The sequence below is a fragment of the Sus scrofa genome, chromosome 14 (genome assembly GCF_054392235.1).
Source record: "Sus scrofa isolate SSC_HxYL_T2T_F1_AM1 chromosome 14, Sscrofa_HxYL_maternal_Yorkshire_Landrace_v2.0, whole genome shotgun sequence".
NCBI lineage: Eukaryota > Metazoa > Chordata > Mammalia > Artiodactyla > Suidae > Sus > Sus scrofa.
The window spans coordinates 145,700,807-145,713,265 of record NC_139396.1 but is presented as its reverse complement, the minus strand read 5'-3'; the positions used below and the strand labels follow the sequence as shown (position 1 = coordinate 145,713,265).

General features: G+C 40.5%; 1 protein-coding gene across 18 annotated transcripts in view; it reads right to left on the bottom strand.

The window, feature by feature from the left end:
* VTI1A (vesicle transport through interaction with t-SNAREs 1A) overlaps positions 1 to 12,459 on the bottom strand; it is a 368,523-nt gene that overhangs the window by 183,231 nt on the left and 172,833 nt on the right. Inside the window, exon 5 of one of the 18 annotated variants that reach the window (XM_084994292.1) lies at positions 12,078 to 12,263. The exons of 15 other annotated variants lie outside the window; for them this stretch is intronic. In XM_084994292.1, coding sequence (XP_084850418.1) covers positions 12,166 to 12,263 — 98 coding nt within the window. In that variant the 3' untranslated portion in view covers positions 12,078 to 12,165. Of the gene's footprint in view, positions 1 to 12,077; positions 12,264 to 12,459 lie in introns of those variants that run through there. 2 more of the 18 variants (XM_084994286.1, XM_084994288.1) reach the window with 2 other exon arrangements.

Here is a 12,459-nt window from a genome sequence, read left to right as displayed (position 1 = left end):
CTCTAGTTTTCACAGTCCCACTCATTCTCCATAGATGAGCTAAAATGCTGTATCTGCCCTGAATTCTTCTGCATTTGTCCCTGTCAAAAGAGATCTCTTTCTCCTCAAATTCCTAAGCACCCAGTTTTGCCTAAATTATCCTCTCTGCCGGGGGGGGGGGGGGGGGAGCGCTGCTTGAAGGCAGGAGCTGTGTCATCTATTCTTCCCTCAGATGATTAGCACAGTGCCTGGCTCATCTTAACAAAAGAAAGCACCTCCAGTCTCAGCTTTCTAAACCTTGTGGTTGGAAGATAATGACAAGGCAGTAACAACTTTGGCAAATGTCCTTAAGAGCTTCTTTGATGCTTCTCTGTGTGCCTGTTTCAAAGGGCAAGGAAGATAGAGAGCAGATCTGGACCACTCAACCGAGGGTTCACTGCCCCTGCCCCCGCCCCTGAGAAACCAGCAGTCAGACTGTGAGAGAGACAATGGGCATGGGAAGTGTGTGAGTTGACGGCAAACTTAATGAAAAGCAGACAAAACAGTGGAAGGAGGCTAAATACCTTTTGGGACATAGAACATATAAAAAAGTCAGAAGAAAGTTTACAATGAAGAAAAGAATGTGGAAGATGGAGGGTCAGAAAAAGATAATTACAGAGAAGGTTTTTAAATAGTTGTCTAATGGAGAAGTTGAGTGATTAAGACAAATGGTTTGACAAGCTACCTGGGCACAGGGACATAAATCTGAAAAAGCAGCAGATTCTCCATATAGGTCAGGCAGATCACATTTAGTTTTGAAAAGGGAGAAAACATGAAATTTGTACATAGTTGTTTGTGTGTGTGTGTGTGTGTGTGTGCGTGCATGCGTGGAGTTATTGGGAGGGCATGGTATGCTACTGATAAACTTTGGAGAAAGAAACCATCTGTACTGTCAAGTGACTTGAAACTTGAGGCACAATCCAAAGCAGGAATTAAATAGCTCAGCACACTGCAGTCAACACCATAGGAGAGGTGCCTTCAGGGCAGCACGCGCTGCTGCTAGAAACACCAACCAAAAAATGGACAAGCAGGCTTTCAAAAGAGATGAGTCACCCAGAGGGTCTCTGTAGGACCAGCCTCGTTCCTTAGCCTTGAACCAGTGCGGTCTTGGCCATGGGCAAGGAAAATGTTACATGACTCCACAAAGTCAATTCCAAACGCAGAAGCCCTACCAAAACGTATTTCTTAGAGAGTAAAGTCTGAGAAGAAAATAAAGACTGAGTAGTAAAAGTAAGGGTGTGACCAACATTCTAAAGGAGCCAATTCTGCATATGTACTTCAAGGTAAAGGGAAGAAAGTCCCATCAGTGGAAAAAAGGTATCTGGATGTACTGCTAATAAAAGGAAAGCTGAAAGAGCCTTTATTTTCCAACTGTGAGTTAATTGTGCTTTTTTTTTTTTCTTTCTTTTCTTAACTGACGGTATACTCCAAAGTGGGCCCTGAAATTAACATTTTTATTTTGGCCTAGAACCATCTTGATAATGCTATTCGAATAAATTAACTGATTAAACTGCTGGTTGGCAGCTCTTACGCCCATGAAATAACAGGAGAAGTGGGAGGCACAGGAGCGGGGATAAAATGGGAGAGGCATGTACTAAAGTTTGGCTAAAGAGCCAGCGGAACTCTCTCGGTAACACACGTCGAGGCTCTCCATCCTTTCCGAATGGGGGGACCTGACTTTCTAGGGCAAGGTCCTTTTCTTCATGATTGTTCTCCTCTAGTCTCTGACTTTCTTCTGGGTCACTTGAGTACCCTGTTGTGCTGTCTCGACCTTGGTGCTTTGCCTGCTGTCTCTTTACAGTGTGTGAAGAGCAATTATCCTTTCTTGGTAGGGAGTGTGGGGTCTGCTTCATAGTCTTACGAAGTGAACCGAAAGCATGGAACTCCCAACCTCCCTAACAGGCCTCAATGAGGAAAGCAGCTCTCATCTGTAAAATGAAGAATTCAGAGGTTTCCTCAGAGCCTTCTGGCGAGGCTTACAGGAGAGAATCTACTTATAGGGCTTGGCACAGTGCCTGGTACACAGAGAGAGCTCAATAGATGTTAGCTAATATTCCTCTTACTGTTACAATATAAGCCCCTACAGTTCGCCAGGACCTACTACATGCTCTGGATAATGCTGAAGAAAAGTGTCTCTCATTCCCATCAGACCTCCTTTTTACAACTTTTCTTTTTTGTTTATTTTATTTTATTTTTTGCTACACTCACAGCATGTGTAAGTTCTGGGGCCAGGGATCGAACGCACATCACAGCAGTGACCTGAGCCACAAAAGCGACAACATCAGATCCTTAACCCACTGAGCCATCAGAGAACCCCCCCATATTTTTTCTATGCCCCTTTACTCTTTTGAAATGAAATTCAGAGCTAGTAAAATCTATGGACACATATAATTAAAAAAAATCAATATAATGCCCTAACTGTAGTATAAAGAAAATGTATAGGAAACTAACTTATAATAAGATGTATTTCTATATGCAAATGTGCAGGCATTGCTAAACTAGCAGACACAGCTAAGTAGGCATATGCTTGTACCTACATGTAAAATTAACAAAGATGTGACAGCTACATATGCAAACCAATACGTGAACGTTCTAATGTTGACTTAAATACTACAAGAGACATTACCACAGGCATTGTATTTCCAGACTCTCCATCTGCTCCTCCTTCCCTAGCACTTTTGTGGTTAGGAAGGACTGGGTACTAGTTCTGGCCACTGGGCTGTAGTCGGAGTAATGTGCTTTCTTTTGGGCCACAGTATCGAAGAGGTGGCATGCAAACCCCATCCACCCTTGCCCGAGGGGTGGCTGGTGAAAACACCCTAGGTAGAGTTAGTCTGGACCCCTAATTAACTGTGAGTAGAGTCCCCTGCCAATGCTTGATGGACTTTAGCATAAACAAAAAATAAATTTTTGTTGTGTTAAGCCACCAGGATTTCTAGGTTAATTTGTTTCTGCTGTGTAACTCTGCCTATCCTTCAATGGTGAATGGTTCTTTTAAAATATACCCAGATTTTACACAACTGTATTCCTGGAAAAATTAGTGGATGCTATAATCATGCAAAAAATACTTTGCATTTATATGGAAAACTAGGTTCAGATAACAGTGTTTTTCCATACATAAGTGACCAGCAGGATGCTGGTGTTGAGAAAGAATGTCTAGTGCACAGCAAAAAGTTTCTTATCATTGACTTGTATCACTGGGGCAACCAAATGCCCCAACAAAGGTTCAAAAGTCCCCCTGCATAACTCTCCCAGACTTCAAGAAATACTACAAAGCCACAGTCATCAAAACAGTGTGGTACTGGTATCAAAACAGACAGACAGACCAATGGAACAGAATAGAGAATCCGGAAATAAACCCTGACACCTATGGTCAATTAATCTTTGACAAGGGAGGCAAGAACATAAAATGGGAAAAAGAAAGTCTATTCAGCAAGCATTGCTGGGAAACCTGGACAGCTGCATGCAAAGCAAAGAAACTAGAACACACCCTCACACCATGCACAAAAATAAACTCAAAATGGCTGAAAGACTTAAATATACGACAGGACACCATCAAACTCCTAGAAGAAAACATAGGCAAAACACTCTCTGACATCAACATCATGAATAGTTTCTCAGGTCAGTCTCCCAAAGCAATAGAAATTAGAGCAAAAATAAACCCATGGGACCTCATCAAACTGAAAAGCTTTTGCACAGCAAAGGAAACCCAAAAGAAAACAAAAAGACAACTTACAGAATGGGAGAAAACAGCTTCAAATGATGCAACTAACAAGGGCTTAATCTCTAGAATATATAAACAACTTATACAACCCAACAGCAAAAAAGCCAATCAATCAATGGAAAAATGGGCAAAAGACCTGAATAGACATTTCTCCAAAGAAGATATACAGATGGCCCACAAGCACATGAAAAAATGCTCAACATTGCTGATTATAAGAGAAATGCAAATCAAAACTACCATGAGATACCACCTCACACCAGTCACAATGGCCATCATTAATAAATCCACAAATAACAAGTGCTGGAGGGGCTGTGGAGAAAAGGGAACCCTCCTGCACTGCTGGTGGGAATGTCAACTGGTACAGCCACTATGGAGAACAGTTTGGAGATACCTTAGAAATCTATACATAGAACTTCCATATGACCCCGCAATCCCACTCTTGGGCATCTATCCGGACAAAGCTCTACTTAAAAGAGACACATGCACCCGCATGTTCATTGCAGCACTATTCACAATAGCCAGGACATGGAAACAACCCAAATGTCCATCGACAGAGGATTGGATTCGGAAGAGGTGGTATATATACACAACGGAATACTACTCAGCCATAAAAAAGAATGACATGATGCCATTTGCAGCAACATGGATGGAACTAGAGAATCTCATCCTGAGTGAAATGAGCCAGAAAGACAAAGACAAATACCATACGATATCACTTATAACTGGAATCTAATATCCAGCACAAATGAACATCTCCTCAGAGAAGAAAATCATGGACTTGGAGAAGAGACTTGTGGCTGCCTGATGGGAGGGGGAGGGAGTGGGAGGGATTGGGAGCTTGGGCTTATCAGACACAACTTAGAATAGATTTACAAGGAGATCCTGCTTAATAGCATTGAGAACTTTGTCTAGATACTCATGCTGCAACAGAAGAAAGGGTGGGGGAAAAAATGTAATTGTAATGTATACATGTAAGGATAACCTGACCCCCTTGCTGTACAGTGGGAAAAAAAAAAAAAAAAAAAAAGTCCCCCTGGAGGAGCAATACCTCTAGGCCAGTAACCCAGAGACAAGATCAACATGGACTTGACTGGCCATGTTGGTACATGGTGGGGCAGCATCGATGAGTGGTTCATAGGGTTCAGTGTCTTAGAAACTGGACTGTGTTCCACAAGATGTCAAAAAAAAGTAGGTAAGAAAAAAGGGATCTCTGGCCATAGGTTGGTAAGTGTGGGCTAAAGAATGTAGAGCAGGGTCCAGAATCTTCAGGACAAGAGCATCAGGAATCTCCACTAGGGAGAAGCAGCACCCACTGTTCCCCGGGTTTATTTTGAGCAGGATGGCCTTTTGTTGCAGAGCTTCCACAGAACTCATGTTCCACAGGATATGTAATCTCTGCATTTACAGCTGAGCACACCAAGGCCAAAGAAAGGAAGAGGCTTGTGTAAACTTTTCAGTGAGTTCGCAGCAGAGCTCGGCCTAGATCCCTCACTTAAAGTCAGTATTCTCAGCTATAAAAAGGAATTAAGTGAGATCTATGCTCCAATGCAGAGGAAACTCAAAAACATTATACTAAATGAAAGAAGCCACATGTGAAAGGTCGACATATTGTATGATTCTATTTATATGAAATATCCAGAAGAGATAAATAGAGACACAAAGAAGACTGCTGGTTGGCAGGGGCTAGGTGGAACATGGGAATGGGGGCAGCTGCTTAATGGATATGGGGCTTCCTTGTGGGGTGATGACAATGTTTTGGAACTAGAGAGAGGTGGTGGTTGCCTAACACTGTGAAGGCACTACATGCCACAGATTTGTACACTACAATGGTTAAGCACATCATGTGAATTGTATCTCATTGAAAATGAATAACGAGGTGAAAAAACAATATAACCTTTTTTCCAGTCCTACGCTCTTATCAATTTGAGTTCTCCAATACACTAGAAAGTAGCACAGCAGTATGATCTTTTCCACATGCTTTCTCACATTGCAGTTACAAATACTTTTATTTTACTACTTTTCATTTTCTAGTTATTATGTAAGGAAGTGGATGCCATAAACCTACAGTGAATAGAATTTTATAGGGATTGATTATAGGCTGAAAAAGATAATTCAGCTACTTTGAATGGGGTAGAGTGGTTTTTCTATTCTCCAGCGACTACAAGCTAGAGTCTGTGTTTGGCAGAATAGAAATACCAGGGCAGTGGAGTCAGATGAACAGGGGTTCAAATCCTGACTCCATCACTTGATAGCTATACAGTGATGGCAAGATATTCAGATTCTCTGAGCTTCAATTTCCTCATTTGATATGGAGCAGGAATACCTACAACACAGGGTCACTGGAGGAATTAACTGCAATGACATAGGTAAAATGTCTGGAACAAAACCTGAATCTGTAATAGGAAATCGACCCAAGTTCCAGGATCTCTAAGCATTCCCTTTTTCCTGGGGAGCAAAGCAAGGGTGCCTAAAGTTTCCTTCAGAGAGAGAGAGGTGCCCTGATCCTTGCTAGGGATTTTCTTTCTGAAGCTGAGGACATATTTGGCTTTAGGAGAAAAAAATTCAGAGGGAATATTTTCTTTGTTCTCTGACTCCATGGGATGCTCTGTTGTACTGTGTGGATCAGAAAGTGGAAGTATCGGGCAGAATATATTATGCATATGCATGTGTTTATAAAATAACAAGAATCTCGAGAAGGGAACCCCTACATAATCAAGTCTGTCAGAAGAAAGACTCTCTGGAACCTTCATCTTTTGATCAATGGGGAACTAAGTGGGCATTTCAAGAAAAAACAAACACCTTTAGGCACAATTAACATGTTTCTTTAATGTACTATGGTCCTTTTCACCTCTACTCTCAGTTTTAATAGTATGAGATGGTGTTTTCAAAAAAACATTGAAAAAAGCATCTTCATTTAAAAAAATCCAATGGTCACATAAAGTGTACACTGTACTACACAGAAGGACTTATGAATTGCATATGGCAGGCTTGGGAGCTTGGTTCACAGGAGGATAGAGGACAATGAATAGATTTATCTGCATCTAAACCGTCAAAGTATTTGATGAATTACCCAGTTTAAAAAAAAGTACGAAAGTACTAATTCTAGTCATCTGGAACTCAGCAAACTTAATTCAATGCTTAATCCATTCTTGAAAACTGAGGTGCAAATGAAAACATTTAAATTACTAAACTGCTGCTACAGAGCCTCATATTCAAACAACAATTTCTGCATTAAAAAAATATTCCTTCCCAAAATCTCAGAGTGTGTTACACTGGCCCATCATGGGCTATGGAGGAGACCAAAGATAAGAAGCTTTTTCCCAAGAGAGCCTAACTAGAGAGAAAGTGAGTTAGTGCCCACTTGTCAAAGATTCTGTTTCTTTTTAATTCCAAAGTGGGGAAGAACACAGATTAAGCGTCCAGTTAAAAGCCAACTCTTCTCCCAAGAGCTTAGTGGTGGTGAAACAAGTAATGGGAAGGATGAAGGGGATAAGGGAAATAGTGTGAGAGGAAATACATGTATTTTTTGTTTTTTTTCTGTGAAAATACAGAGCAAGCTTCCTCAGGGCTTGGCAATGAGAAGGAGGGGCATCCGAGAACTTTCTGGTCCCCTGTCCCTGAAGAGGAATGTGAATCATAGGTTCAAATGCTCCCTATATGTAGGATGGATCTGAAGCCATGATGACAGCCACTGGCAAATATCCAGGGGATCTGAGTGTTGTGGTGGCATCACCTGCCACCCTAGAAACCATTTACTCGGCAATCAATCTGCAAGGCACATGTTTATTCAATTGACAATGTGGAGAAAATCTGCTGGGTTGTTTGTAATAAAGTGAGTAACCAGCAATAGAACGAGGCTCAGAGGGAGTTAATGGGTTTCTTTTCATTGTGGGTTATGAGATAGTGGTGTGCATTAAAAAGAGTTGTTGGAATTGAGGAATCCAAAATAAAGAAGTGAATCTAATAAAAAAAAGTGCACCTTGAAAAAACAAACAAACAAACAAACAAACAAAAAACCAAAAAGATGTACCCCCAAATATTAACAAAGGTTAAGTTTGGGTGATATAATTTTACCTTTATTTTATAATTAAGAAAAAAATTTAATGTGAAAATTGTACATTTAAAAGACAAAATACAGTTTAGAGCAAATACTTTTGGATCAAAGAACAACATAAAGGCAGGAGCCCTGAAGAATAAATGTACGATCCAATAGTAAGAAAAGAGACATTATAAAAATAAACCAACCCAAACAGATTGCAGTCCTATGAATGAGAACCAGTTGCCTGGGCAGTTGGTTGAATAACTTTAAAAAAAAATGGAAAAGAGTAAAAAATATGGTCTTTTATGATAAAGACATGATTTAGGATTCTTTGATGGCCCAATTTAAAACTAAAAAATGATTAAGTGAGTCTTACCTCTACATGTAAAAGGAATATTATATACTTTTGTACCCCAAGGTCTGGTTCCTTTATTCTTGAACAGTCATTTTGTATTTGACTGATATGATCCAAATACTTAAAATAATCTCACTCTGCAACAGAACTATAATATTAATCCTCTAATACCTAAATATTAAAATGATGATCCACAGACTTTCACACAGTATGGTTTATATGGGTAAAATGTAAAGAAAAAAAAGTCCAACAACAATATGAGAATGGTTAAATTATGGCACACACAAATTATGGAATACTAAGCAGTCACTAAAAAAGAGTAATTTTTTTTTTTCTTTTCTTATATACATATTTTCCTTTTAGGGCTGCACTGGTGGCATATGGAAGTTCCCTGGCTAGGGGTCGAATTGGAACAGCAGCTGTGGGCCTCGCCACAGCCACAGCAACTCAGGATCTGAGCCACGTCTGCAACCTATACCACAACTCACTGGCAATGTCGGCTCCTTAACCCACACCAGGGATCAAACCCTCATCCTCATGGATACTAGTCAGCCACAATGGGAACTCCCAAAAAAGAGTAATTTAAATCCATATATGCAGACACTGGAAATATGTACATAGTCATTACTGAATGGGAAAACCAAGGTACATGACACTATGCATAGTACGATTTTATTTTATTACAAGAAAAGAAGTGTGATTTCGTACACATAATCTAGGAAGAACTCGGCCTCCTCTTCTGTAAGAGGTGTGCAGCCCTCATGCTCTCACTTCATTCTGGTTTCTGCCTAAAAGCCACTGCAGAGAAGCCTGCCCAGACCACTGCATCTAAAGTAGAACCACCTGGAATTCTCTACCCCTTCAGCTTACTTTATTTTTCTTTATAGCATGCATATTTTATATTACATTTTTATTGACTGATTGACTGTCTCCTTATTAGAATGTGGGTTTCATGAGAATGAGGACTTCATCTATTTGGCCATGGTTGTTTTTTCAGTACCAGTTCTGAGAACACAATAGATGCTCAAATATTTGTTGAACGAATGAATAAATAAAAATAAATATGTATATGTAGACAGATACATATGTACTTATATAAATATAATACATTTATAAACTTATATGTAAATAAAACATATAAATATTAGTGAAAAAATTCTCAAAACATACGTACCCACGGTTCATAGCAGTTATTCTTGGGGTTTGGGAGTGGGAGAGATGGAGGGGTAGAAGAAAAGGGGGGCCTTTTAACTTTCTACATTATCTACTTCTATCTTGTTTGGATAATTTGCAATAAGGATGAATTGTGTTATAATGAAAAAATATCAGAGCCCCTGTTGTAGCTCAGTGGTAAGAACCCCACTAGTATCCATGAGGACTTGGGTTTGACCCCTGGCCTCACTCAGTGGGTTCAGGATCTGGTATAGCTGTGAGCTGTGGTGTGGGTCACAGCTGCAGTTCTGATTTGACTCCTTGCCTGGGAACTTCCACATGCTGCAAGTGCGGCCCTAAAAAGCAAACAAACAAACAAACGAACAAACAAACTAAACCAAAACCAAAACAATTATCATACATGAACTAGGGTTTGTGGAACCCACATAATTGCTTTAAAAATGTCTGACAATTACACTGAGGTATCTCTAAGTTTTCAACTGGACTGATCAACTGAAGACATTTTAATCAATTATGATTAAACTTTAGGCAGTAGTTCTCAAACTTTTGTGTGCACAGAATTGCCCAACAGAATTGCTATTTTTGTTAAAAATACTGAATCTCAAGGCCTACCTCCAGAGATTCTGAATAGGGGCTGGGTGGCAGGAATTTCCATTAAAAAAAATATCACCCGAGGTGACTGACTCAAAGCTTACCATTTGAGAAACTGGCTCAAGACAGAGATGAACAGGAAAGACTGAATCAACATATATTTAATGAGGACAGATTATCTGCCAGGCAATTGTGAGTAATTAACATTAGATAAGTTTAATTAATTGCTTATTAGTGGATGAATATTTCAGCTAGCTGCATTGCAACTCATTTGTAAGTGCTTAAACACTATAACTGTTCTGGTGCAGATTTTGTGGTTCCATTTGTGTGCATTTTAAAATATTATTACAGTTAATAATATTATTACATTATGCCTTCATCTGTTTTTATGGGGGGTGGCAAATGCAGAGTAACTAAAAACAAAGGCCAGGGCATAGCTCCAATGCCCATTAAAGAAGTGCCCATTAGGAGTTCCTGTCGTGGCGCAGCAGAAAAGAATGTGACCAGGAACCATGAGGTTGCAGATTCGATCCCTGGCCTCGCTAAGTGTGTTAAGGATCTGGCATTGCCATGAGCTGTGGTGCAGGTCACAGACGTGGCTCGGATCCTGTGTTGTTGTGGCTGTGGCATAGGCTGGCAGCTGTAGCTCTGATTTGACCCCTAGCCTGGGAACTTCTGTATGCCACCGGTGCGATCCTAAAAAGCAAAAAAAAAAAAAAAAAAAAAAAAAAAGTGCGCATGAAAGAAGCTTCAATGCCCATTCAGATTCTCCACCAGCTGGAAAATCTTAGTTCAAGCTCCTTTTGACTGTCATGTGTATACATCCCTTCACTGGGACTCAGTTTTCTCGTTTATAAGATGCTAGAGTTGAACCAGATGGTGAGAAGATCTTTCCTGGCTCTACCAATCCATTTTTCTCATACAAACACATACAGGCATTTCCTATGCATTACACATGATACTTGTGTGCTTCCAGGTGTAATGGCTGCTGACTTACTTTCAATCATCTTTTAGACACACGCACACAAAATACAGGTGTATACACAAAGGTTACTCATGATACACCCACGTCAAACACAGGCGTTTAGTTCTAATTTTATTATAAAATGCCTATTACAATAAACAATTTCAAAAGTTTAAGGGAACTTAAATTATGTTAATTTGGGGATCATTTACTGATTCAAAGACTTAAAACAACAGCTGTAGCAACAAGCCAGCGATAAAAGGCTAGGAGGCTCTGGGTTATTTTAAGTACCTTAAGATTGCGTTAAGGATTTTTACCTTTTCTGCTATCATATTCATGGTTCATTTATAAGGATTCACCCTAAAAGAATCACTTTACAAAAAAAATAAAAATGCATAAGTTTAGCGAAAAACCAAAACCAAAACCAAAGCCTTCCCAGGAATTCTAAAGGGCTCTGGGTAAAATGAATCACCAGCAAATACATCACCACCCATGAAGATTTCAAAATGATATCTTGAGAAACGAGGCACAGTGGCTCGTTTCAAATATATTTTTTCCCCCTTTACATTTCATTCTAGACTAATCAGGGGGCTCAAACTGCCCTGCTGCCAGAATAATCCATATTCCATTTAGTGTTGCTGATGATGGAGAGGAAGGAAATGAAAGAAATGGGATGCCTCAAGAGGAGGACAAAGAAAAAGATCACAAGGACACTGACTGCTAATTAGCAACATATTATAAATACGGGTAAATGCACTAGTCTTTCAACTCTGGAGCCCCGAAGTTCATATCTTAGATGGAAGTGAAAATGTGTTTGTCAGTACCATGCTGGTCTCTTTTCTCCAAGAGATGATGGACAACTGGGCGCCGGGGCTGAAGGCTGGTGCAGAAAGTGCTGCTGCAATGGGTGCCACTGCTTGGCAGCAGAGGCTGCCTCTGACCCGTGCAGTTCTCTCCTTCCTGAGCAACTTGTTTATAATCAGTTCTTAAAATCTTAAAACAATCTGTTCTTTCAGCAGAAGCAATTTTCCCCCTTTCCCTGAACACTGCCTAGACTGTTAATCAGAAAATGGGAACCTTCATGAGCAGGTTTTTTCTTTTTTTTGAGCCCCTCCTGGAAGCACTGAAGATTCTGTCCCAGTCGGAGGAATCCTGCAGGAATGGATTATAAAACACCTCCAGGCTTGGGTACTAAGTCTCAGTGCCTTTTGGGAGTAGGATTCAATTTATAGCCCCAATCTCTTGTTCTACGACCTGCTGGGGAGAACATCCCCTTGGCCACTCAGTAGCCGACCCTGTGGCTAAGATGACGGGATCCAAAGAGAGAGCTCAGCTGGTAGGCTGAGGATGATGGCTGCGGCATCAAGGGGTCCAAGGGGAAAAAAAGATTCAGGGAGTTCTGAAAAAGAAACGGGGGCGGGGGGGGAGAAAGGTGGAGAGGAGGAGGGAGGGGGAGAGAGGGAGACGGGGGTGGGGGAGAGAGAGAGAGAAGGAAGAGAGAAAGGAAGGGAGGCAGGGAGTTATTTTAGAACTGTTTAGAAAGAAGAAAAATGTATCTGCACACACATACACACAACACACACACTTTGACTTTT